This window comes from Scleropages formosus, chromosome 16 (assembly GCF_900964775.1).
Source record: "Scleropages formosus chromosome 16, fSclFor1.1, whole genome shotgun sequence".
Classification (NCBI taxonomy): Eukaryota; Metazoa; Chordata; class Actinopteri; order Osteoglossiformes; family Osteoglossidae; genus Scleropages; species Scleropages formosus.
In genome coordinates, this window is record NC_041821.1 from 21,614,853 (window position 1) to 21,642,714 (window position 27,862).

At 42.8% G+C, this 27,862-nt stretch overlaps 3 protein-coding genes across 5 annotated transcripts; all 3 read left to right on the forward strand.

Moving 5' to 3' along the window:
- The first annotated feature begins 549 nt into the window (after window positions 1-549).
- On the forward strand, window positions 550-8,029 carry LOC108933632 (sialin). Its single transcript, XM_018750809.2, has 11 exons — window positions 550-841; window positions 2,670-2,860; window positions 3,058-3,291; window positions 3,581-3,668; window positions 3,902-3,988; window positions 4,197-4,315; window positions 5,011-5,172; window positions 5,474-5,606; window positions 6,077-6,224; window positions 6,765-6,855; window positions 7,319-8,029. The coding sequence occupies exons 1-11, from the start codon at window positions 742-744 to the stop codon at window positions 7,454-7,456; spliced, it is 1,491 nt and encodes a 496-aa protein (XP_018606325.1). The 5' UTR covers window positions 550-741; the 3' UTR covers window positions 7,457-8,029.
- Window positions 8,030-8,246: 217 nt separating this feature from the next.
- LOC108933756 (elongation factor 1-alpha 1-like) lies at window positions 8,247-14,688 on the forward strand. 3 transcript variants are annotated; one of them, XM_018751039.2, is made up of 9 exons: window positions 8,247-8,299; window positions 9,866-9,948; window positions 10,236-10,412; window positions 10,591-10,770; window positions 11,315-11,611; window positions 11,797-11,947; window positions 12,639-12,895; window positions 13,074-13,308; window positions 13,965-14,688. In XM_018751039.2, exons 3-9 carry the CDS (start codon window positions 10,269-10,271, stop codon window positions 14,087-14,089), a joined length of 1,389 nt encoding a protein of 462 aa, XP_018606555.1. In that variant the 5' UTR covers window positions 8,247-8,299; window positions 9,866-9,948; window positions 10,236-10,268; the 3' UTR covers window positions 14,090-14,688. The 3 variants fall into 3 exon arrangements, with proteins under 3 accessions (XP_018606555.1, XP_018606557.1, XP_018606556.1); XM_018751040.2 differs by lacking the exon at window positions 8,247-8,299 and adding an exon at window positions 9,264-9,529; XM_018751041.2 differs by lacking the exon at window positions 9,866-9,948 and having other exon boundaries at window positions 8,262-8,299.
- Window positions 14,689-15,767: 1,079 nt separating this feature from the next.
- Window positions 15,768-19,482, forward strand: LOC108933614 (cyclic GMP-AMP synthase-like). The gene is made up of 5 exons (XM_018750792.2): window positions 15,768-16,223; window positions 17,429-17,657; window positions 17,798-18,055; window positions 18,261-18,360; window positions 19,070-19,482. Exons 1-5 carry the CDS (start codon window positions 15,849-15,851, stop codon window positions 19,425-19,427), a joined length of 1,320 nt encoding a protein of 439 aa, XP_018606308.2. The 5' UTR covers window positions 15,768-15,848; the 3' UTR covers window positions 19,428-19,482.
- Window positions 19,483-27,862: the final 8,380 nt, after the last annotated feature.

The window sequence follows — 27,862 nt, forward strand, 5'->3', positions numbered from 1 at the left end:
GATGGCCCGAGGGAAAACACTGCTCTTGTGTATCTCCGGTCGTTCAGGTGAACAGTGCTCTGTAACGCCTGGCAAGGGGGGAGGAGTGTAAAGAGTTTGTGCCTGAAGTGTGTGGGAATAGTGAAAGTGTGAAACCATTCAAACTGTTGCATCACAATCACAGGTTTGGTGGAAATCAAGTGTATACATTTTACATAATAATTGTACTTTCTTAAACATATACTGGCAGGCTGGGATGCCCAGCTGTGTCATAATTCAGTGATTTTTGTCAAGTTGTTTCAATACAGCATTGCAGAAACACTGTCAACTAAACTAGGCATTAACTGACTCTGTGAAGTAGCACAGAAGCTGTAATATATGAGTTCTTTATCAAGAAAAGAAAGTGGTTTTTAATGAAACGGTCGAGCTCCCGCATTCCGATTGGAGCAAAAACTCGGGCTGAACTCTCCGAGCCAATCGGAGGGATTCTAGTAAACCGACCCGAATACGCGACATGCCTTCGACGCATGCGCATCGCAATGTTTTCTCTCCGCTTCTTCCGCATGCGTCTATAAAGCACGTGACTGCTTGAGGCCGGTGGCTTTGTAGGAAACTAACTTGTGAAATGGGCGTTATGACCGTTTGTACGGTTTAGGAATTGGTTGAGCGGGTCCAGAACGTGGTGTAGGGAATGAAGTGAACTAGTTACATACTGCAGCGTGTTGTCACTTTGTCAGTATTTGGTGTCGTTTTTGCTGAGAAATGGAGGACTACTCCGCTTCAGACTCGGAGCCCGATGAGCACCACCAGCATCCTCTCCTGCACAGCGGCGCCAGCAATGACCGAGACAAAGTCGAGAAAGGTGTGTGGTGAGTTGCGGAGTGTCGGTAAGCTGCAGTGTGTGCAAGAAATGCGTGATTTTCTCTAGAACTTGTCATCATGTCATTGTCAGTCTCTGGCGAAGTGTTACCGACTCTGAATCTGATCAATGTTATTTACATGGTACTTTTTTTTTAAAAATAAACACATGCGCACTGGAAGTTTATTATCATGGTTTTACCGTGTGAACTTAAATGAAAAAGTTGAAGTTATTGCCGATTTAAGAGTTGACCGCGAGAAATCTGTCCAATTTTAAACGTAGAGGCGCTGCTTATTTTTTCCGTTTTGCATGACGAGATGTGTCCACGAGAGTCGAAAATGTCTTTGCCGTCATCATGTCAGTGACGGGTGACGCGCGAGACGAAGCCTCGCGCAGGTCAGGTGCGCAGGACGGTCAGTTTTCGCGAGATCGATACCAGCACGTGCTCATCATCTACTTTGGCTAAAGTGACAAGGATAAGATGAGTGTAGTGGTTGCACAGCTGCTGCCTTTGGACCCAAAGGTCAGAGGTTTGATCCTCCAGCTGTTGTACCCCTGAGCAAGGTACTTACCCCAAATTACCCAGCTGTATAAATGGGTGAATAACTGTAGGTAGATTAACATTGTAACTTGCATTTATTTTTCTGATTCCCCCCCTCCTCCTGGAAGTGTAAAACGTATACCGATCAGCCGCAACATTAAAACCATCTGCCTAATATTGTGTGGGTCCCTCTTGTGCCGTCAAAACAGGTTTGATCCGTCAAGGCATGGACTCCACCTTTAAGGTGTCCTGTGGTATCTGGCGCCAAGACATCAGCAGATCCTTTAAGTCCTGTAAGTTGTGAGGTGGGGCCTCTGTGGAAGGGACTTGTTTTCCCCACCACATCTCACAGATGCTCGATTGGCTTGAGATCTGGGGAATTTGGAGGCTAGGTCAATACCTTGAACTCTTTGTCGTGTTCCTCAAACCATTCCTGAACAATTTTTTTTGCAGTGTGGCAGGGCCGCTGCAATGAGGGAATACCATTGCCATGATGGAGTGTACATGGTTGGCAACAGTCTTTAAGTAGGTGGTACGTGTCCATTGCTCCATGGTCCAGTTCTGACATTCACATGTCCTTTGTAGGCAGACAGGGGTCAGCATGGGCATGCTGACCGGTCTGTGGCTACGCAGTAAGCTGCAATGCACTCTGCTTTGACACCTTTCTATCATGGCCGGCATTAAGGTTTTCAGCATTTTCTGCTGCAGTAGCTCTTCTGTGGGATCGGACCAGACGGGCTAGCCTTTGCTCCCTACGCACATCAATGACCCTGTCGCCGGTTCACCGGTTGTCCTTCCTTGGACCACTTTTGGTAGGTATTAACCGCTGGATACTGGGAACACCCCACAAGACCTGCCGTTTTGGAGATGCTCTGACCCAGTCGTCTGGCCATCGCAATTTAGCCCTTGTCAGAGTTGCTCAGATGCTTACGCTTGTACATTTTTCCTGCTTCCAACACATAATTCAAGAACTGACTTCAGTTGCTGCCTAATATATCCCACACTTTCACAGGTGCCATTGTAACGAGATCATCAGTGTTGTGTGCTTCATCTGTCAGTGGTTTTAATGTTTTGGCTGATCGGTGTAGGTGGCAGGCGGACAATGCAGTTTGCTCTGCGTTCACTTGGTCCTACCACAGTAGCTGTGGATACCAGTCTCGTCCGCTGACGTTCAAATGTTTTATGCACTTGTGGAATATATATGGGGGAGGTGTTGGTGCTTGATGGTACATCTCAGCATTTTATGTCACCATCCAGCAAAGTGTCAATTTTGTGACCATCTCCCCACAGCACCCGCATGTTGCTCTTCACGGTACAGCCTGGCCTTTCTCTCATGCTTCGGCTTCATCGTGGTGTACGCGCTGCGTGTCAACCTCAGCGTGGCCATGGTGGACATGCTGGACACCAAGACAGATGACAACAGCAGCTCCTCTGTGTGCCCTGAACATAAGGGGCACTCGGCGCTGATACACAACCATACGGTAATGTCATGTTCCTTTTTGACATATCATCATATTACATAATGCAAAGATCTCTCAGTAAATTTCTTCCTTGTAGAAACTACTTTCTTGAAAACATCTGCTTTTTTTGTTAAGTCCTACTGCAACAGGTTGGATGGGTGCCAAGGACGGGTGTCATGGAGGTCCCTGAATTTCCATTCTGATGCCATGTCTTACAGGGCAAGGTGTATGACTGGGACTCAGAGACACAGGGCTGGATCCTGGGCTCCTTCTTCTATGGCTACATTGTGACACAAATACCTGGTGGGTACCTAGCCCGCAAGCACGGGGCAAAGTGGCTGCTGGGCCTGGGCATCCTGGGTACCGTCATCTTCACCATGCTCACCCCGCTGGCGGCCAGCCTAGGTGCCGGGTACCTCATCGCTGTGAGGGTGCTGGAGGGACTCGGAGAGGTACTTGCTTTGGATTACTTACTGTCGGATTTATCTCCTAGAATCATACTCCAGGGTCCATTCCTCCACTGTCCAAAGCGGAATATTTGACACATTGCCCTAAAAGAAAAAAAAATTCAGCGATTCAAAGCAATGTGGTTGAACGTGAGCTGTCTGCCATGCAGTTCCATGTGTGGCTGAGACACAAAGTAGCAGGATGCTCTGCTAGCCAAGAACCTGAAATGAGTGTCTGTACGCAAACTCGTGTAGTCGTACGATAACGGGATAGGCTACCTTTGGTGCTTTTCAGGGGGTCACGTTTCCTGCAATGCATGCAATGTGGGCATCTTGGGCCCCACCGCTGGAAAGGAGCCGACTGCTCACCATTTCTTATACAGGTTCAGTGGCCTTTCTCTTTCTGCTGGAGCCCAAAAAATGCTGTTGCTACTAGTTTTCCTACTTGTAATGTGGTATTTATTTAGTATTTATTCCTGTTTAAAGTAACTGCTAATTCTTGTTAAATGTTAAAAGTTGGCACTTTGTTATATGTGCAGGAAACAATGTATAATTTCAGTATTCATTTTTTATGTGTATTTTCAAAATTAATTGCCTCCTCCTTTTTTTTAATTAGGAAGCAGTCTCGGCACAGTGTTGTCCCTTCCTTTATCTGGTCTAATTTGCTATTATCTGGACTGGACATATGTGTTTTATATATTTGGTAAGTTTCCCCCCAGTCTCTCTTATTGTCATGTAATTTGTAGTTACCGTGCAGATTTTCTGACTGTTTCTTCATTCTGCAGGGTATTGAAAGGGTTTGTGGAGCTGTTTTGTAAGGATAATTTCCTAACTGACCTGTGCAGCATCGGGGTCTTAAGGTGGGCATTCAGTAGAGTCTCAGCCTTCAGGGTGTGTCCTGGTTTTGGCAGGTGCTGTTGGACTACTGTGGTTCTTCCTGTGGACATTCTTTGTGAGCAACACCCCAGACTCGCACAAGACGATCTCGGAAAAGGAGAGGCGCTACATTAACTCCTCCCTGAAGAGTGAGGTGAGGGGCACAGGAGACCAGTTTGACTACTTGTAACACTGACTCATGGCTTTTCAGGGCCTCTCTGGGATGAGATGCGCACACAACCCTTATGTGGAAGTGTTTGATAGGAAGCATTTGGAATGCAAAGTAGGCAAAGGTGTTACCCAGTTAGAAGATGTGCAGATTCTGGATAAGTGCATCATGTAAATGAATGTAAATACAGGAAGAACAGGACACAGTAAGTAATTCACTTATGTGAATGTGGTTTGAGCTAAACATTTAAGTGCAGGTTTATTTCAGCAAGATACTCATCTGTGTTTCTCTGAGCTGTTGGCTGAATGAATAGCAGGGTTCAAACAACATTAAACTAAATGCTTCAGTTGACTGTGTGTTAGATGAGACCTTCTTTTAGTTTATTTTTCCAAGCTTTACATATGTCTATTTTCAATTTTGCAACGCACAAGTATATTGTAAGAACAAAATGCAGTTGGTTCAGGTGCAACATAAATGGAGAGAGGGAGAGAGAGAGCAAAGGAACGCCAGCATAAATCTGAAATGACAATTTCTACATTTATACACGGGTCTATATGTTTCATCAGTTTTATTTTCAAAAACATAGAGATGAAGCCAGGAATTAAGGCCAATATTTCTGAAAATTCTTCACTAATGTTCCCATATACACAATTTTGTGACATCTCGATCTTCTTGCACAGGTCTCTACCTTTGCGAAGGACATTCCCTGGTGCTCCATGTTCACCTCCTTGCCTGTGTGGGCCATTGTTGTTGCACATTTCTCCTACAACTGGACCTTCTACACCCTGCTGACACTGTTGCCCACTTACATGAGGACCATCCTGGGCTTCAGCATCCAACAGGTGACAGCCCTTTCCGGGACTTTGGTTGTCACATTACCGTAGTCATGGTACCCTGCTTTGTGCATGGATCCCTTTCGGTTACATTTTAGCAGTTATGAAACCATTTAAGGATTACAAAGTGCATTAACTCTACACCATTATTGACTAGTAACATTTCTAAGGTAGAGTTCTAATGTTGAAGCTCCACACTGTGAATGTTGTAGCATTTTGTTTGCTGCATATTAGTTCTGGAATTGTTAAACTTGGGACTTCCCATAGTGTTATGCATTCATTAATGTCCAGTTTGGGCTGCCTCTCGTAGAATGGGATGCTGTCAGCGCTGCCGTACCTGGGCAGCTGGTTCCTGGCTCTGCTGGGAGGACAGCTGGCGGACTGCCTGCGGGAGAGGGGGCTATTCTCCACTGTGGTTGTGCGCAAGACCTTCAGCGTGATAGGTAGGCAAGGCTGGTGAGCAGGAGATGCTGGCAGTCAGCAGCTGGAGCAGATACAGGAATCATTTGTGGAACAAAAGCTTGGACCTTCCTTTATTCTGTGAGTGATTACATGAGTTTTCATGGGAGGAGGCTGAAGGTTCCTACCTGATTATTGGTTAAGGTTATTTACATTTATTTCAAGGCCTACCTGACACTTTTCTTTTTTTTTTTTTAAATCAAATAGGATTGTATGGGATTGGCTAGGTATTTTACTACACTGGTTCAGGTTAAATATCCTCCAAGGACTTAAAAAGGCAACTACTAGGTTACATGATTGTATCTTTTATCACTGCCCAACCATCTGGCCAGTCATTGTGAGTTCTGCTTCTTCAGCCTGATGCTGAAAAAGGTTAATTCTTTACTGTGGTCGAAGCTAGTAGTTTGCAACTGTGTTTTATCTCACTCCAGTTCCTGTCTTTGCGGTCCTGCAGGGATGGTTGGACCTGCTGTGTTCCTGGTATCAGCAGGCTACACAGGATGCAATTATGTCATGGCGGTGGCTTTCCTAACGGTGTCCTCTGCTCTGGGAGGCTTCTGCAGCTCTGGCTTCAGCATCAACCACCTTGACATTGCTCCTTCGTAAGGCACCGCTCTGCACTTCTGCCCTTTCCGTTCTCATCAGTTTTTTTAAAATCTGATACAAGCACTTACAAAATAGAGAACCAGTAGAGCAAAATTAACTTTTATATTTGTAGGTGAATATACGTCGTACAAAACAAAATGCACTTGTGGGCTTGTTGGCCACCTTCCATATAATTCTAGATGAGCAATGCTGTGATGTGAGGTATTTGCCACTTAGCATCTCCAGTGCATAAGAGGGTTTCTATTGCAGCTGTTGAACTGAATTCCAAAAGGAGTGCAGGAGCTTTTCTGCCTTTTATCCTTTACCCCATCTTGATAGATGGCAGATTGCAAATACTGTTTGCATGCTATTGTGTAATAACTTTCTAGTCCAAGGATTTGCTGAAAATGAGATTAGTGTAATACGTTATGAAGGTATGAGGGTTGTGTATGGAGATAAAGGAAAATATACTTACGAATTCCATTAGTAAGTGTTGAGAGCACTGAACTCTGGATTCTTCATTGGATTCACCCTACCCCCCCCATGTTCACCTCCAGGTATGCAGGGATTTTACTGGGAATTTCAAACACCTTTGCGACCATACCGGGTATGGTGGGTCCAGTCATAGCCAGGGCACTGACGTCATCTGTAAGTGTCATCGTCCAGTTTGTACTTAAAAATGTTTGTGGCAGACAATCCACAGCAGATATGTCCTTCCTGATACTGCTAGATATGCATTTACTTGCATTTTAATATTATTGCACCCGTCCTGGGTGTGTCCCCTCCCCCTCTGGCCTTACGCCCTGTGTTACCGGGTTGGCTCCGGTTCCCCGCGACCCCATATGGGACAAGCGGTTCTGAAAGTGTGTGTGTGTGTGTGTGTGTGTGTGTGTGTGTGTTTTATTACAATGTGCTCTGACTTCCCCCCACTCCTATCTAAAATCTGAACTGGACAAAGGAATGATTCAATTTTTTTTTTTTATTACTTTCTTGCTTGTTTGCATCAATCTGGTCTCGTAGGAATCTGGTTACTGGAAAATTGCTTCAGTAAATTCATTAAAATTCTCAGGAATCATTGTCAGTTCATCTGTCTGCATGGTCTTGCTTCCAGAATACGATTGAAGAGTGGCAGACCGTGTTCTACATCTCTGCAGCAATCAACATATTGGGGGCCATCTTTTTCACCATATTCGGGAAAGGTGCCGTCCAGCCGTGGGCAGTTCCTGGCTACGAGTCTCACATACAGTGAGACTAGTCATCATGCTAGAATCGGAGACCGAAAGTGCTGTGAACTCATTTTTCTTCAGGTTGGCCAAAGTGACTATATAGTTTTACCACTGTATATTAACATTCTTTCACCTTTGAACTTGTTAAAGCTGTTTGCCTATTATGAATACATTTTTCTTTCTTTTCCATCACTATCTGGGTTTGCTCTTTATGCTCTCTTCAGGGGGTGAGGCAAGGAGCTTTTAAGATGCCTTTATCAGCTTGGGGGGGGATTTTTTGTTTAATTTAATCAAAACTGACATAGTAAAATATACCATGTTGCATTATTTGTAATGCCTCTACTATGAATAATTGCAGTTATAAATCCTTATTACTTCAGCCATGTGTAGCCCTACTGATGCATGTTTACTGTGGATATTACCAGGTACAGCTGTTTGAGCTGTCTCTACATTTGGTTTTTGCCACAGGCAGCAAGCTGAATGTAGTCTTTGGTGAAAAAAATTTTACGTATAAAAAGGGAAAAATTGTGTGTCAATGACTTTTGATACTCCAATGCATATAGAATGTTGTAAGTAAATAAAACTTAAGATGATCATAAACGCCGGGGAGAGTCAGTCCACTCCTTTACCCCATTTGAACACATGTGCGGTGGTAGCTCTTAGGGATGCCTTCCTACACCTGGCTTCTACACGTTTTAAAAGGTAACCGGGGAGGCTGAGGGGGTGAGAGACTCTCTCCTGGCCTTGGAGGGGCTCCCGCCAATGGCGGCTCCCACCTCACTACAGACACCCCCCTCCAGCGCGCGCATATAAGCGCCCGAGCGCCGCCTCCCGCTCAGCGACGGTGCTCGCGCCGCAGAGCTCAGGTAAGATGCCGCAATATCGCACAACCTCCGTCTATAATAATGTCTTATTGCAATTTGTTAGATGCGCTAATCATAATAATGGCAGAAATGTAAAAAACAAAAAAAAAAGCGTAAACCACTGGTGTAAGTTTGAACATTTTTATAAAAATGCGATAGACGGTTAATACTGGATGTTGACGGTTTGAAACGCAAAATCCGCAGTGCTCAAGTCAAGCAACGGCAAACATGGCACAGAACATTGACCTTTAGTATTTTCGAATCCGCAACAGCCGTTATTTATTGTGTTTATGGATGTGTAAATGAGCTGCTCGAACAGAACCAGGCTGTCGATATTCTATATCAGGTTTCATGAGAAACTGTTCAATTTCCCGGCCGGGTTGTTTTCGTGATTTCAGCGCTAGCAGGTTTTACATTTGACAATGACATCTCGTGGAATAACAGGCATCTGAATGTCAAGTGTATCTTTTTTTGTTATGTATTTGCCTTAATGGTAATTTACTGAGCAAATCCATTGACTCGTTGTTTATCCTTTCCGTTCGCTGTATGGCTTGGTTTAATTATGAAATAGATCATCATGTTATGTACGTGTTAAAACAAGTTACGTAACTTATGGGTTTTCTACTGTCGAGGTCGAGGATGCGATGCCACCGCAGCGGTGAATATACTGTCAAAAATTATGGCCGGTTAAGGAGTTTCATTTCGGAATTCACCTATCCTTTGCTTGTCCTGTGATTCTTACTCTGTCACTGATTATTAGTGGTAGGATTTCATTATTTTGGTCTATTGTGCGCGCTTGGGCGGTGATGAATGTTACCACCTTTGGCAAATGGCTGCTTTTTCTCCTCCAGCCGCTCAAATTGACCACAAAATGGAGGGCGCGGCACGCGCGACGCGTTCAGGCACCTTCCTCCAGAGCGCGCGCGTGTCCTCGCTCACCTGTGCGTCGCAGAGTCGCGAGGTGCGGGACCGTTAATGGCGAAATGACTGCAGCCGCGCAACTGTGCGCTCGCGCGGGGTAGCGACGTGCCGGGTGCAGCGCGCGCCGCCCGTGTCGCAGAGAGGAAGGAGGATCCGCATAATTATTATATTGTCTGGTTTGCATATATTATGCTGTCACAGCAAAGAACATATTTTTGAACGGTGCATTTTTTTCCCCGTTTCAATGAAGCGGAAAACCGCATCTTAAATTTAGAGTGCAAGTTTTTTTCCAGGGTCACCTCGATTCGACAAGTGCGTGTAATATGTTACTGACTAACTGTTGTTGTTATAATGTAAAAATCAATAAAAGCTGAAAAATACAGACAGTGAGTGTGATGATGTTAGCGTCAAGTTGTTTTGTTCGGTTCGATTTTTTTTTTTTTTTTTTTTTTTTGTAAATCTCGGGAGTCAGCGCTAATAGAATCTATGCATTAACTAGTGCATTAAAATACTTTAAAAGTACCTGAAATAAAAATGCATCGCCTAAATAAATTCCCTATTCCATCCCGATTTTCGACTGATTTATGTAGTATGTAGCGATTCCTCATCTTGTAGCGTTCAGCATTTATTTCCATTTTGGTCTCCAAGGTAACAGAACGCCTCTTGGTACTGACGCTATTAGAATCGTCAGCGCGATCGAATAACACGCAGAAACTGCAAACACAGTGGAGGTGAGTTGAAGGAAGGTGGTCTCACGATTTCTATGAGTGCGTGTAAATGACATCAGTTTTCTATCAATATTAACTAGTGACTATTTTTGTATATAATATTGGGTACTGTATATTTTTATATATTTTTCATCCCTTATTCACATACTCTATCTTGCCACTGTCATTCTGTCTGTGCTGTGGAAGTTCCTGTTACCAAGACAAATTCCTTGTATGTGTGAACATACTTGGCAATAAAGCTCATTCTGATTCTGATATTGAAACTGCTTATGGTGGGGGCTCTGTTGCAGATTTTGCTTCATCAGACATTTTAATCCGCAACCATGGGGAAGGAGAAGCTCCACATTAACATTGTAGTGATTGGTCATGTGGATTCTGGCAAGTCCACCACTACCGGCCATCTCATCTACAAGTGTGGAGGTATTGACAAGCGGACAATTGAGAAGTTTGAGAAGGAAGCAGCAGAGGTATGATTGAAGGGTCCTTTTCACTGCTCATCCTTCAGTAGATGTGCTGGAGCATCAGTTTTGTGACGGAAAACGATGACAAAACATACCATTCTCTTCATTAAAACACTAGATTGGATGTTACTTTTTTCTGCTTTAAGACGCTAACCTTGGCTTTGTACTTACCTCTTTTGAAAAGATGGGAAAAGGTTCCTTCAAGTACGCCTGGGTTCTGGACAAACTGAAAGCGGAGAGAGAGCGTGGAATAACCATTGACATCTCTCTATGGAAGTTTGAAACCAGCAAGTACTATGTCACAATCATCGACGCCCCTGGGCACAGAGATTTCATCAAGAACATGATCACCGGCACCTCGCAGGTCTGCAGCGGTGGACTACATGCTGATAATCTGAAATGTAGTAAAGAGTGTGATTTAACTGGTTTATTTTGAAACGGTTATGTAAAAATGTGCATCCAACAAGAGGCTTGAAGATGAAGCTTTATGAAACACAGTAGGCATGAAATTAATGACATTTACAAAACATGCAGACAGGTAAAAGGAATGTATTCACTTTCAGTCTGCGATAAATTCAGTTTAAAAGTAGCAATAAAAATCCATATTATGAACTACAAGGTGATGGAACACGGACACAAAGACTTAAAAAAAAAAAAAAAAAAAAAAAAAAAAGTCCCTTCACTAGAAAACTACTGGCTATTTGCATAATTTATTTAAATAAATTTGTATTTCAGTATATATTTTCACTTGATTTGTTAAACATTATTGGTAAATTATGGGATACCACACTGTCTTCTGAGAACAGCCAACATACAGAATGAAAATACAGATGAATTTTAAAATGAGGTGAAATACTGATAGTTTGCGTACATTTTTCTCCGTATCTCTTATGGCCTCGTCTCACAAGGCCGACTGTGCAGTTTTGATTGTGGCGGCTGGCGTTGGCGAGTTCGAAGCCGGCATCTCAAAGAATGGGCAGACACGGGAGCATGCCCTCCTGGCTTATACGCTGGGCGTGAAGCAGCTCGTTGTGGCCGTCAACAAGATGGACTCCACCGAGCCCAATTACAGTCAGAAGCGGTACGAAGAAATCGTCAAGGAGGTCAGCACCTACATCAAGAAGATCGGCTTCAACCCGGACACCGTGCCGTTTGTACCCATTTCTGGCTGGAATGGGGACAACATGCTGGAGGCCAGCCCTAATGTGAGTGAACGGTGATGTAGAAACGTACAAGTGTAAAGGTTCACGGTTCTTTACCTGATTCATAAAATATATAGAAGATAACAGAAATGCATAAGGAGGTGTGAAAAATTGTTCTCAAATGAAGAGTCTTGCATATTTGGAATCCACTTCACGTTGTTAAAATTCTTGTGATTTTACCTCTTTAGATGACATGGTTTAAAGGTTGGAAAATCACACGGAAGGAGGGTAATGCTTCTGGCACCACACTGCTTGAAGCTCTGGATGCCATCCAGCCCCCTTCTCGCCCCACAGACAAACCCCTGCGCCTACCTCTGCAGGATGTCTACAAGATTGGAGGTGAGGAGCATGAACGTGGTTGTTCTGTTCTCCAAAATGGCATTCTTTTGGAATAAAAGTTATTTGCCACCTTTTATGTTTTCTCAAGAGAGTGATGTAGAATATAATATTAAGGGAATTTTTTTTCTCTATCTCCAAAACCATCCGGTAGAGGCCACTATTGTTTTGTTCTTACTAGCAAGTCACAAGATAGCTACAATATCCATGCAATTCTGGAGGTAATTAGGTGGAGTTTGTATTGCTGTTATGAATGTACAACTTTATATGTTAAAGTAGTGATATAAGTGCTAAAACTTGTTTACATGGCTTCCTATACATTATTGTCATCTTGGTGTAGCTTTGCAGTAGCCACCTTTGTTGCCAATGATCTTACATCACCTTTTCTTGATATCTCCGTCTTCTAGCACTGTGTTAGTGACCATTCCAGATATTGTTTCTACTGAGACTTTGGTCTGCAGACTGGGGCTTCCAAAGCACAATAGCATCTGAAAGCATAAGGCCAAGCAGGTCGTTAGGGAACGACCCTAATGACCATGTGCTCTTATATATATATTTAAAAAAAATCACTACTTTGTCATCAGGATAGCGTTAATGCTAAGCCATACTCTTCTCTAATGGAGATATTTCATATACCACTACAATTTTGTAGTCACCCTATCTTACGCAATTATTTTTTTAAATCTTTGCCCAGGGATCGGGACTGTGCCTGTGGGCCGTGTTGAGACGGGTATCCTGAAACCTGGTATGGTGGTGACCTTTGCCCCTGTAAATGTGACTACTGAGGTGAAGTCTGTGGAGATGCACCATGAGGCTCTGAGTGAGGCTCTACCTGGAGACAACGTTGGATTCAACGTCAAAAATGTCTCTGTCAAAGACATCCGCCGGGGCAATGTTGCTGGGGACAGCAAGAACGATCCCCCGCAAGAGGCCGCAAACTTCACAGCACAGGTAACGTTCATTTAGGATGATGGCAAATAAAATGTTGTGAATGGAATAACGCGGATGGTAAAAGGAAGGTGCGATAGCAGTCACAGTGTCACTGACGTCGATGGTGCTATTAACGGTTAACTTCCTTAATTTCAGTAATTAACATTAAATGATAACTTTGTATAACTTCCTTCTCCAGGTGATCATCCTGAACCACCCTGGTCAGATCAGTGCAGGCTACGCCCCTGTACTGGACTGTCACACAGCCCACATTGCCTGCAAATTTGCCGAGCTGAAGGAGAAGATTGACCGCCGCTCTGGAAAGAAGCTGGAGGACAATCCCAAGTCCCTGAAGTCTGGGGATGCCGCCATTGTGGAAATGATCCCTGGCAAGCCGATGTGTGTGGAGAGCTTTTCAGAATACCCACCACTCGGTAGGTGCCTTCACTGACATGACATCTTGATTGCTTTCGGCAAAACTTTAAGGACCGTTATCTGTCCATGTACTGTCATTCAGGCAAACAAGAAATGCTACCTACTACATGATGGCTTATCAGTTTTTTCTGAGAATTTTTTAGGGCTATACACTATTTTAATATCTAACATCATATATACTTGGTTGTAGTAAGCAATAAAGAGAAAGATTTTTAGTTTAACATGAGTTGAGAAAACCCTGAGCTGGTAATAGTGATAGCTGTAATAAGCCTTAATGTAGCCTTTTTAAATAGCTTTTTGTAATTCATTTAATACTACAGTGTGACGCAAAAAGACATTAATATTTTGCTGTTCATATTTGCACTGTAAAGCTATAAAGTTCATTTGCCATCAGACCTGAAACAAAGTGTTTCACTAAGTATCCATTACTTTATGCACATAAATAAGTCCGAAGCATCCTATTTATGGCCAGGCCTTTACTTCACAATTGCAATCGCAGTTGCAATCACAATTACAAGCTTTTGAAATGAGTTTCAAAGCACTTCTTGTTGAAAGGGGTATGTTCACAGTCACTAGTCACAGAAGATGGGAAAGCAAGAGTCACCACGTCACTTTATTTTTTAATACTCAGATTGCTGTCACTTCTGTGCCTCAGGGCGCTTTGCAGTGCGTGACATGCGCCAGACGGTTGCGGTCGGCGTGATCAAGGGGGTGGAGAAGAAAACACCTACTACCGGAAAAGTCACCAAATCTGCACAGAAGGCCCAGAAGGCCAAATGAAGCTTGTGCACTGCTGCCAACCCCAGAATCAGTCATGGCAGTACAACAGTCCACCAACACCACTGTCCAATCAGCCCCAGTTCCATAGTGAGAGACTGTTTGATTTCTACGATGCATCGCAAAAGTACACGAAGGAAAAAGTACCACAGTTACACTGAAACTAAAAAGAGTGATGTTTGTTTTTGTGTGTGTGTGTTTGTGTTCATGTATATATAAATAATATACAGAAAATGTTAATTTAGGCAGGAATCACCCGAAAGACCGAGACACTCGGAGGAGGAAGTAAAAACCAGAGATTTCAATATTGCCTGTACTATTGTCTTGCAGTTCCCTTGTTCACTGGCTGTTCTTGCGCAGATGAAACTATAGAACCTTGTTCAGTAGTCAGATATTCCCATTTGAGTGTTTGAAAAAGTATTTTAATTTCAGTTTTATCTCCAGCATGTGCCTCCACCCTGCTGTACTGCTTAAGTGTCTCCATTGTGATAAACATCCATTAGCAGTTTAACATTTAAAGCCTGCTTGACCTAGTTCTAGCATCTTAATGTGAAATGGAACAAAGCATTAATACATGAAATTAAAGATTTTCTAACAGTTAATTATTAATTGTCAGTTACTTATTCATTTCAAATGTGTTTTCAAAAGAGAGTGGATGGAATCAGCAGAAGCAACTTAATATGTCAACAGCTGTTTTTAATTGATTGTACTTAATCTGGCATAATGAGACACTGTTCATTTCCTTTCTTACATTAAGGCCTTTATTGAATACATATGGTTGCAGGTTTGAATCCCCCCCTACCCACTCCTCCCAGCTGTAGTTACCCAAGGTACTTTACAATTACCCATTTATACGGCTGGTAATTTTACTGGAGCGGTTTAGGGTAAGGAGTCTGGTAAATGCAAATTTATTTATAAGCTTTGTATTTTAGTGCCAACATAAGGGTAATTCTGACACCAGAAAAACTAATTAATTTGGAGATCATGTTGACATGCTTTTTGCTGGGAAAGGGGCTCACAAGCACTGGACGTTTAAACAGTTTGTAATGGAAAATCAGTCAATGCAGTAGTTTTTGCTCTTGTCCTGCAATCTGAAGGTCCCTGGTTTGAATCCCCCCTCCTGCATCACAACCCTGAATTGATACAGTATGAAAACCCTGCTGTATACATGGGTAAATCATTGTAAATATTTGTTGTGAAAGAAGCCTAGCACTGCAAGTTGTCTTGCATAAAGGTGTTAGATAATAATGGTTGATTATGAACATTAATTGGAAAATGGGAATATCAAGTAAAGCAGTAAGTGGCCTAGTGGTGACACTTTGTTACATTCTGAAGGGGTATGGTTTGCATCCACTACCTGCTTATTATTGATCGAGGGATTTACACTGAACTGATAAGCAGAATGCCCCAGGGTAAATGGTTATATTGCTTATTTAACACCTTAGACAAAGGAGTTGGCTAAATAAAGGACAATAAACATGAAATGGTATGAAAAGAGAGCTTAACATTTACATAAGGATTAGTCACGTTTCTTTTGGAAACAAGCTATTTTAAAGCGAGGAAGAGCGAGTCACAGCGACCACTCGCCCCGGAGCGGGATACGAGCGGAGCGCAGCGATGTAGCGCGTTCTGAGGGGCGCGGCGAGGGCGGGGCCGCGATGACGTATTCAGTGGTCGTACCACGAGAGCCGCGCAGCGCCGCTCCGCTCCGCGACGCACGGTTTTGCCAGCCAACGGCAAGTCTGAGGCTCCGTCTGCTGCAATGGAACGCGTAACCAGGAGCTCCGCGGCAGCGAAGCCCTCCCCACGTACGAGCGCGAGCCCGCGGAGGGAAAATTCAAACGGCAGAGAGCAGCAGCAGCAGCGGCGGCGGGACGCGGCAGCCTCGGCAGCGCGTGCCGGACGGAGCATAAAGAAGGAGGGCGTCTCCCCGACACGGACGGGCCAGCAGGACCCGCTGCACGACGTGCTCACGGCCACCCTGCGCGGGCTGCGCATCAGGAAGCAGCTGAGGTCCGAGTCCACGGCGGTCATCAACAGCATCGTGGACGTGATCTTTCGCCACCTGCGCAGCCAGAAGGACTGCTTCAGCAGCGTGGAGCGCCTGCGCACCGGCAGCTACTATGAGAACGTGAAGGTGCGCGCGGGTGTGGGGAAAGCCGCGGATTAGGCGAAGAAGCGTAATTAGCATAGTGCCTCGAGCTTCCGCCTTGCACGCGACAGCTATACGGTTAATATAAATGACGCAGCTGTGTAAGTGCGGGTCAGTCCGTGTGAGCAGCTCTTAGCGATGGAAGTCGCTGTGGAGAAGAAGGCTGGTTAAATGATTTAATGTTTATAGCATTGCGCGCCAGGTAAGAAGGCAGATTTGATACTTCCAAGTTCCAGATAAAACTGTGTGTTGGATTTAGGGTGTTAAGTGTGGTGTGACAAAGTTTTCATTCGATTGGCTTAAGTTAAGTTTGGCACCATAACGGTTGTTTTGATATTGAAATGAAGACTTAAAATTGAGATGTTTTTTTTTCCTTCTGTTACTACTGTACTGTTATCCTGGTTGTAAACTGCATTTATTATGACACTTTTTTCTATCGCATCTTTAGTGAATGGCGGGATTATTTAGATGTGTATTTTTTTTTTTCTGGTTATATTTGAGGTGGTTTTTACATTGAAACCCCTTACGGTAAGGCTTACCTTAGTTATGATACACACACAGTTCTAGTGTCTTCAGTGGCTCGCCAAACTGCAACTTAATTACATTTACACGTATTAGTCTTAACTGATGTTTTTCTCCAAAGCGACTTGCAGTGTTAAGATGCTTACGTTTATTTACCCATTTATGCAGCCCGTTAATTTTTACTGGAGCAATTTTGGGTCCAAAGGCAGCGTCTCTAACCACTACGCTACCAGGTCAGGTGCAATTGAATTGATTTATTTTGAGCATTAGTATCTCACAAGTAATAAAAGAAATGCAAAGACAAACATGATGGTTTGCAACCGAGGAGAGGAAAAGCAAGAAACTCCTAACCAGATGAAAGGGAGGAAAATAAACTTCTGGTGGTCCAAGTGCTAGCATAAGATCCATGGCTTAACTGCTCAGGAGCTCCAGACTGTCCTGTCTTCCTGCTGTCCTTGCTCTGTAACAACCTCTGTCACTTCCTGTCTGCTTTTTCTCTCTCTTCTCCCCCAGCATTTGAGGAGGGATCTTTCTCTTTTCTTGCTCCCAGGCTGTGGACTCGGCATCAGGTGTTCTACCTCTTCTGCCTTTTTAGTCTACAGTAGGTTTTAATGCTATATCACCGATGTTATTGTTATGAAAATCGGATGTACCCGTTTCGCAATTAGATCCGTCAGCCGGATGAGTTTGACGTGATGCTGGCCATCCCGGTCCGTAGCGTGGAGATCCTCCCGTTTGACGACGAGGGTGCCTTCTACAGCGTGGCTGTGAAAGGGAGGTGCAGGACACACCCGCTGGAACAGTTTGTTCTGGAGAACGGAGTCGTGTCTGCGAACGAGATGCTGACGAAGTTCAGGAAACATGTCGTGAACGCACTGAAGAAAGCTGGCATGACAGGTGGGTCTTTTTAATGAGTCCATCACATGAAATCATGTTGTTGTTGTTGTTGTTGTTGTTGTTTGAGCTGCTGTTAGAATGAGAACTTGAGCAAAATTAACCTGCTTTGCATTTGACTGGGTCGATCTTTCCTTTGCCAGATGTGCAAGTGGAGCGAAAGAAGAAAGGGTGTCCAGCAGTGACCTTGCTGGTGACGGAGGAAGACCTGGACATTGGACTGGACATCGTGTTTGGCCTGGCAGTCCATTCTTCTTGGCCGTCTTTCACAAATGATGGATTCAAGATAGAAAAATGGCTTGGATCCAAAACCAAAAAAAATTTCAAATTGAAGCCCTTCTACCTGGTTCCAAAGTATGAAGGTAACGGGAATGAAGAGTTGGATGGAGTCTGTGCCAGAGGTAACGATTGAGTTTAGTTGTTCACTTTGGAACTATTTTGGATTAGTAAATACCACAGTTTTGCAATCTGTATGGATCAGTTACAACACTACATGTTAGTCACTTGTACAAAAAACCTGTTGAAAATGATGTATCAGCCCCAAATCTGTAACTGTACAAATGATATAACTTTTTAATTTTTTCTTAATGTCATTGGGTTTTACAGATACCTGGCGCATCTCTTTTTCTCACGTGGAGAAGGAGATCTTGAAGTCCCATGGTTCCACAAAAACCTGCTGTGAGGTGGAAGGGACACAGTGCTGCCGGTAAGGGTGTAAACGAGACGGGTGAAGTGAATAATGCACTAAAATGTGCAGTGCTGCCAGATTGTACTAAAACATTGCGTGATCTGCATGGTGAGAATGTGCAGCCTTGCCTGGAACATATTTAGACATGGATATGTGACCCTTATTTCAATTTAGTCACTAGATGCAACTACACTTATTCATTTAGCTAACACTTCTCCAAAGTGGCTTACATTATTCAGCTATTTGCAATTATTTACTTTTTTTGTACTGCTGGTTAACTTTTACACAAGCAATTTAGGGTAAGTACCTAGCCCATGGGCACTACAGCTAAAGTGGGAATTTGAACCTGCAACCTTTGAGTTTCCCAGCTGCCCAACTAACACAGGAAAAACTAGTTTCTTAAACAAGGCTGTACTGTCTCACTTAATTAGATGTATTTCCTCAAAGTACTTAAATCCATTTTGTAATTTTTATACTTTTTTCCTCACTTGGTAGGCACTCTTCACAAGAGTGATTTTTACACTGCTGAAGTGGTACAAATGTACAGTACATGTAGTGCATCAATGTTCTTTGGAAGAACAGCATTGATAGTTAATATGAGGAAACTTATTAGTACTGTAAGTGAATGTAATGCAAAAATTTTAAACTGCACCTTACATCTGGGATTTAAGCAGAGTTTTGTGTTTACTTACCGTGCACTAATAGTGTTTTATTATCCCTTGTTTAGAAGGGAGTGCCTGAAACTTCTGAAGCACCTCCTGAAAGCCCTCCAGGACAAATACCCAAAGGATCTGCCCAAGTTTTATTCCTACCAGGCGAAGACCACATTGCTGCACGCCTGCACGGTCCGGGTGCACGATGCTGACTGGAGGATAGAAGACCTGGCGCACTGCTTTCATTTGCTCCTGGAGGACTTCCAGAGATATCTGAGAGAGGGTTACCTGCCCAACTACTTCATCCCCACCCACAACCTCCTGGGCTCTAAGTGTAGCCAGAGGAGCTGTAATCTTCTGGCAGATTACATTGCATTTGAGCAAAATAACATGTTTCCCATCTTTTTTTCTAATTCTTGTATTAGGCCTTAGCAGCGCAAAAAAGTGAATGAATGTGTTGAAGTTGCATTGCGCTGTGTTCAAATTCCAGCATAATAAATATATTTAAACAAACAAAATGGTTCATGAACTGCTTTTTAACAGAAATTATCTGTTCTTAATGTATATTACTGGGCTAAGTGTCATGTTAAATGTACAGTCCTATGCAAAAGTTTTAGGTGGGTGGGGTGGGGGGGGGAAGCTGTAAAGTGAGAATGCTTCCAAAAATAATTTTTAAACTTCCTTAAAGGACAAGTGGTGTCAGTGTGTGTACTTTCTTTCTTTAATGACATAAAAACATTTAGTGTGAATGTAACTTTTTGCAAAATGAATGCTTGGAAATCTAAAACATGCCCTCTCCCATTGACACTAATGCAGAAATTAAATAACCAAACATATTTTTGTGAAACATCTAAGTGTAACATTTTATTTTCTTGATCTGTGAATGCTCAATTTCTCCCATAAATTAATGGTAATTGCTTCTGTGCATTTTGTCTTATGAAAGGTTTCATAGGAATGTTCTACTTTTGGAGAGGGGGGAAGCCTGTATTGCCTTATTCCTCTGTTTAAATCACTGCTTTACAAAACAGTTGCTTTTTTTTTTTTTTTTTTAAGCAAAACCTAACATGTCATGTCCCTCTTTTGTAAAACAAATGTTTCCATAAAGAATAAAGTGATGTGTATGGCCCATTTTGGTGTGCTGGTTCACTTCTCTAGTAAGAGACAGTGCACTCAGCTCCCAGGGTGAGTCTGTGTTCTCCATCCTTTCCTGGAGGGGAAGAATCCTGGAAACACCAAGCCAAAATATACACACACGTTGTCTGAAACCACTTGTCCCAAGCAGGGGTCACAGTGAACCAGAGCCTAACCTAGCAGCCTAGGGCTGGATGGGGAGGGGACACATCCAGGAATGGATGCCAGTCCATCGTAAGGCACCCCAAGCAGGACTTGAACCCCAGATCCACCGGAGAGCAGGCACAGACCAAACCCTCCATCCCTCCAAGCCATCACAGCAGCCCTTAACTGCAGCAGCCATGGGCTCAGATAACGTGAAGTCCGACCAAATCCGGTCTATTACCAGAGCTTCATCATTTTCTGTCTTCTTTGTATGCAAGAAATCTATGAAATGGACAAATGTTAGCTGACTCATCTGGAAACATCTTCCTGAAGTTCAGTAACTAGACTTGAAAACACTATAGGAATAATAAAATAGGGGGGGTTTGTGTATCTTTTAAAGGATAAGCACTGAAAGAAATGTGTAATTTGCTTAAATATCATTAATCCTATAGATAAATTCACTACAGATTAATACACTACAACAAGCATATTAATTTAGCTGACACCTCTAAAGCAGCTTAATTATGTACGCATTTATAGAGTTGGGTAAAATATTTACTGGAGCAATTGAGGGTAAGCATCTTGCTCAATAGTACTATAGGTGGGAGGGGGTTGGAACCAATGACCTTTTGGTCCAAAGGGAGCAGTGCCCCAGCCTATTGCCGAAAGTACTCTTTTGTTTTACTATGTTGGTGTGCGAGGATGTGGGCTGTCGTCCACGATGGATTGGACTTTATGCAGAGTCTGTCTCTGTGACCTTCCCCAAGCAGCACAACTTCACTCCCAGTACTGAGCAAGCCTTCCTCGTTAACTTGCTCAGTCCATTTGCATCTCGTGTTCAGATGCTACTGCCCCAACATCTCACCGCACAAAAGACTGAGTGGCTACAACTGGTAGATCATTGTCAGCAATGACCTTCATGCTCCGGAGAACCTGAGCCTTCTTAGAACATAAAGGCAACACGTCACATTTCTTTGTTATCGTTCAACAATCAAAATGACACAATAAAGCATGTGGGCCACACTTACTAATTCTAGTATGTGTCATACAAGGGGTGCTTGGGTTGTTACAGACTCAGATGGGTGCATCTCAGCATCTGTGCATGGCAGGAAATAAAAGTTGCTGAGGTTTTGCTTGTGAAGTGTGGGTGAAATCTGTGGCTGAACCCTGATATTTTTCCTCGAACTGCAGCTTCCCCGTGCAGTTTAAAACAACGACCTAATGCACCTTCTATTATCCGAATAAAAAGTTAATCAAAAATAAACATAGGAAAGACGATGAAAATAAAAGGTTGGAAATAAGTGGGAATAAGCAGAGCACAAGTCTAAATTTAAAGACTATTTTTAATTTTTTTTCATAAATTAGGTTTTATTACTGATTAGACTGCTTGTACTGGATCATTTCTAAACAGTTCCTTTAAGCATCAATAAAACATTACCTAAAACTAACAATTAATATTTACATGGATTAAAGTAATACAAATACTCAAGATTGGAAACTAAAAAGAACAAAAGGAAGCTGGGTTGTCCAGTATAAAATATTGAATTTGTGAGAGATTTGGTACATTTCAGTGAGCACTACTGACAAAGAGTGGCAAATTAAAACTCATTCTAAACCGTATTTAATAAAAGCTGGAGTATGTATTTATAGATCATGACATTTTGTGTTTAACTGATTTTATTTTGGGTAGTGGTGTTGTCTCTGGACACCCGGGCTGTTTGAACATAGTATAATCTGGGTCAGTTTGTACAGAGTTTCCATGTCCTCCCAGTGTTTGCACAGGTTTCCCCTGAAGCTCTAGATTCCTCCCACAGTTCAGAGATTAGTGTTTCAAGTGAACCGCTGGGTAAAAAAGCCCATTGTGTGTGGCTACCCTGCAGCAGATGCGTTTCCTGTGCAGGATATATCTTGGCATGCCTCGTGCCCTATGCTTTTAGCCCCCACAGTACTCCTGCGCTGAACAAGGTGGTATTGAGTGAGTCAGTGATTTTATGTGTTTTTTCTGTTTCTTGGAAGTTCACTGATTTACGAGTTGCATCGCTTGTATTTTCTAGGTCATTCTTCAAGTCATGACCTGGGTGCTGAGAGAGCATGGAAGGAGCACGCGCCTGTCACATGGCACCATGGGCTAAGATGTTCCCAACAGTAAGTACACAAACACTGGATGCAGAGAATCTGACTCACACTCTTTCACTATCCTTGGGATGTGCATGTTCACGATGGGAGACTGCAGGTATTAAAACATCAAAACATCAAATCCTAGTCACTTCAGCCCTGCTCTAAAGCATACAGATGCGTAAAAGTGCACTGCAACAGGGTGCTTACACTGGTACCATGAAGTAAGGCATGCTGGTGTAGAACGGTTTACAATGTACTGGTGCTGTGGTAGTGGTGGTAACTGCTCCTGTGAGACATAAACTGAAAAATTACACACACACACACACACACACACACACACACACACACACACACACACACACACACACAGTGGCTGAAGCCACTTAACCCAAGCGGGGTTGCGGCAAGCTGGAGCCTAACCCAGCAACGCAGGGTGCAGGGCTGGAGGGGGAGGGGACATACCCAGGACAGGATGCCAGTCAGCTGTAAGGCACCCCAAGCAAGGCTTGAACCGCAGACCAGCCAGGAAGTGTGAGCCGACCAAACCCGCTGCGCCAACGCACCTCCCACTGAAAAATTAATAACATGAAAAATGTCTGTTAAATGACTAAATGTAAGGGTTAGTGGATTACACTGTTTAATTTCCCCATTGAACTTTGAGCTGTGGTCTTGCTGTGATTTTTTTAGCCTTTTTTGGATTTAGGTTTCATACTAACACTTGACTTGAAAGGTTATTTTTGGTGCATAGTTTTTTGGGGTTGCTGTTTGTTGATAAATACAGGAAGGAAACCACATAATGAAGTCAGTAACTTGATCAATTGCCACCTGACACTTGGCCGCTGGAACAAACAAGTCTGCTGTCAGAATACTTAACCTTGGTTTATTTTCAAATTATATCTGTGTACATGGCTTAACTGCAAACGATAAAATGTCAGTCTCTTAAACGTCATGGCCCTTAAATGACAAAAATCTAAAATAAACACGTGTAAAACTGAAATCAAAACGCATTTCTCCCAAACATCTTTCGCAAATGATCTGCAATCTTTTAACAGCAAGTGTACTGTTTATTAATTTATATTGCATTGCACATGACCCAAAAGAATAATACTGCATTGCCATTTATTTATTTTAAATTATACACTACGCATTAGTAGTCTTCAGGTCACTTGCAACACTAATTTCTTCAAGTTCATAGACTGTTTCAGACAACACAACAAACCACCGATCAGTTCTAGCGAAACCGAGAAATAATTGCTGCTGTATGACTAATAAACAGAACGTGCTGCTGGCTGTCTTTAAGATACAGGAAAGCAAGCAATTCAGAAGAAACAAAGCAAGACCTCTGAGTGTCTTTCTGGTAACTCTTTCACTTTAAATATCGTGCAGCAGATATGACTCCAGGCATACACAAAAACAAGGTGGGGTGGAAATTTTTGGGAATTTTCTAATGACAGTGCGCTCATACCCAGCAAAGCCTTTGACTATCCTCCCCCTCTTTTGCAAAAGTTGGGGCGGAAGTGGTTCCATTTATTCAAAAAGAAACAAGAGGACCACATCAGATAAGGGTGTGACAAGGCCTTGGAGTGGGTTTGTTGACATGGTTTTACCGCTGATATGTCTGATTGGTATGGTCAGCAAGTAGTTAGGGAACGTTTTCCAAATGAGACCCATCTGCATCCGTTTTCCATGTCTTCCAGCTGTTTCCTAAGTGCTACATGGCTCCTATTTCAACTCTCTTTGGGCTTACTGAACATGAAAGCCTGATCAGACCACATCATGATTTTTGTGTCTTGAGTCTTTTGACTATGACAAAACAAGTCAGCTGTACTTATACCCTTGTGGAAGTCCTGGGCAGTGGATGCTTGCCATGTTTGGTTTATAATACACATTCAGGTTAGCTAAATTCTAAGTGTGACTTGGCAACTTTTTTAGCAAGCTTTAAGTACATGTGATCTTCATCTTATTACAGGGTTTGGTTTTGACCCCCCCCTTACTGTACTATATAAACAATGAGGATAGAAAAACAATTAACATGCATGGTACAGCTATGCAGTTGGTCTTTGTTACATTTTTCACACATTATTTGTGTTAAAATAATGCTAATATATAATAATAAACACAGTAAAGTGTTATAAATTCTCAGGCTGTACCATTGTTTTCACTTTAACTTCTAAATCTGTTTTCTTTGTCTTCTGGTGCACCAAATGAACCAGAACACTCCTTTTCATTTCTTTTGCCTTTTTCAAAAAGTAAACTGAATAAAATGCTTGTTTAAGCATTTGAAAAGCTGTTAACCTTTACAGATGTAAGTTTTGACCTGTAAAGATATACAACTAAAGGTACAGTACTTATAGGAAAATTTAAGGACCAGGAGTTTTGACTTGTAGCATGAGCATGGAGACGACAAAAAGCATGTACAATACCAGTAAGTAAAACTGTGCACAAAAAGTAATACAAAATGCTACAAAGTCATTTAAACTCAAAATAAATGGAAAAAACCAAATAAATCCCTTCCCAATCCCTTCCCAAAAACTTGGAAACTGAACAGTTACATATTTCACTCTCTTCATGGTCCCATTTAGTGCCAGTGCATTGATTGGAATTCATCTGAATTAAATCATTAATATGATTTGGTTCATATGGTTGAAACAAACTAACTGCACTTTAGAATCATGTGTCTGCATCTATGTCTCTCTTTCTGCTAATATGATGAACACATTATATTTTCTATGAGATATATGCCACTTCGGAGAAAAACATCTGCTAAATGAGTACATGTAAATGTAATCTGTCATAGCTGAAGCATACTTCATCGGGCAGAGGAAACACAGAGGAGCCAAGATGTTCACATACCCCACCACATATGAACACTTCAAATGCAAGACATCTACAGTAGGATCCATGAATTACATCAGAATTAAAGGAACAAATGACAAGTGACAATTTCCCCTTACTTAAAGACGCATGATATGCACATACACACACACACACACACACACACACACACACTTTCTGAACCGCTTGTCCCATACGGGGTCGCGGGGAGCCGGAGCCTACCCGGCAACACAGGGCGTAAGGCCGGAGGGGGAGGGGACACACCCAGGACAGGACGCCAATCTGCTGCAAGGCACCCCAAGGGGACTAGAACCCCAGACCCACCAGAGAGGAGGACCCACTGCGCCCCCACCCATGATATGCATACGCCTGAAAATTTTCACGAAGAGAAAATTGTGATGTGAGGCATTGGCATCAATATGTTACATATTGCCATGTTTTGGTTCACAACATCCAATTACTCTTAAATCTGCACATCTCTCCATTTCTCCTCCCCCCATTACACCCTGCGTCTGAAACCCTGGAAAAATGTGCTTTTCCATGCTGTCTTCTACCTCCTGGTCAAGGCCATCAGATCCCAAGATGAGATTTATCTCAAGTCTGACAATATTTTGTGTATTTAAAACAACGCTTCATGAACCATTTAATCTGATCACCTCACTGAGGTGAAAACATTTTCAGCACTGAATCCATTTCTTTAGTGGTAGGTGTCCACTATGTTAGGCATGTAACAAATTGCTTGTGGCACTTTCATTTCATCTGCCAGTTGAGAGCCAAAATTCTGTACACCTCACTTGTGTCTCCAGGAGGTCAGTTTGGCTGATGGTGGAGTAACAGCTGACAGGACAGCTTCCAAGTTGAGAATCATCTTCAGGTTCTTGACAGCAAAGACTAGCTTTGCCTCCTGGTCAGCAGACAGTGAGTACGTGGGATCCTTCTAACAGAAGACTTACACATGTCAACAAATCAATTTTAACACCTGTGCTGACAAGCCAGGACTAACCGCAACAGAGTGGCAAGGTTACACTCACACTGGTGCATCCAGCTGTACAGCTTCACATAAGCAGAGTCCATTTCCACAGCTGTTTCACAGTGGCCTGAAGATATGACAGATCACCTGTGCACAGAATCCCCTTAGACCCCTCAGTCACTGCACAACGGAACCCTGAACAAAACCCACACTTAATAAAGGGACAGTGAGACAGTGGAGCAGCAGTCCTACTGATCTGCACCTGCAGCCACTGGGCATCCATTGCATAGACATGTTCGCTGTGCAGGAGAGAGCCTGGAGAACAAGGGAGGTGAAACAGCTGTCGCTGTCAGTTGAACGCAGAAGGACAATAGAAAATAGTACAATACTTGACAAACAATGAGGAGCATTACACTCATCTTTAATCCTCTGTATTAACCTCTAGAAGTCATAAAAACAATATGCTGTGCCTGGTAGACACCAGCAATATGGACCTACTGTATACAAATGGCCAAAGTACTTATCACCTTGCACATCAAAGAATGTTAAATATTGTACATGGGACAGACCGCAACCACATTCTTCAATAGCATTGTTGGCCACCCTTTATATTCAAAATATGTGTGTTTACTGTACTTCAAAAACTGGCAGGTTTTGTAAGGCTGACCAGCATGGAGATTCATCTTCATCTGCTTGGTGGGTGGAGTACAATGTCTGCGAGAGACTAGCGGTCTGCTCGTCAACCCATGTTTTCTCAGTTGTTGTGGTTCCCTTGTTAACTTGTTAGTGTTCAAAATATTTGTATAGCTTCTTGAAAAACCAAAAGTTTGAAATTGAAGCTTAATTGGCACAAAGACTCATTTACCTGTTCATGACAAAAAAATACCTAGGAGAGCAAATAAACTGTATTACTGACTTGTTAAAATACCTTTGTACATCTTTACAGTTCAAGTTTTCCTACAAGTACTGTACCCTAAGACCAGGAGTGGTTTCATGAGAATGGATGTGCTATTTTTCACCTGCTTGTGCCAAGAAGCATGTAGACTTTCCCCGAGAGATTCTGAAGATCGGAATGTGGGAGAGGTCAGTGATACTTTATTAAATTAAGTATCCACAACCTAGAAGCTACCAGGAGAGTCAAACTGATCAGCAGGGAAATCCATTGATAAAGGGAATAAAAGCATAAAGTGTCTGGCAGACACCAGTATACTAGACCATATATTCAAGGTTACCATGTCATTCCCATTTAGGTAAAAGCTAAAAAACTGGAACTTCACTCCTCAGCCGTGTTAATATCCTGCACCTGAAGACATTCAAAATATTTGTACTGTGCCTCATACCTGGAGCTTTGAACAGTAGGGCTCATCCATATGGTAAATAAACACCACCTGTTCACATATGCCTATCTGAAAGAGTCAGCAAAGAACTGTATTCCCCTGTAGTGATAACATCTCCACATTGACAATACTGACATGCATTGCATTTCAAGCACCAGGAGGGTCAAACTGATCTGCAGGGAAATCCATTAATAAAGGGAATAAAAGCATAAAATGTCCAGTAGAAACCAGTGTACTTGACCATATATTCAAGGTTACCATCTCATTCCCATTTAGATGAATTCATCACCATCAAAATGAAGCCATCAAAAAAGGAAGAGGAACAAGTTAGA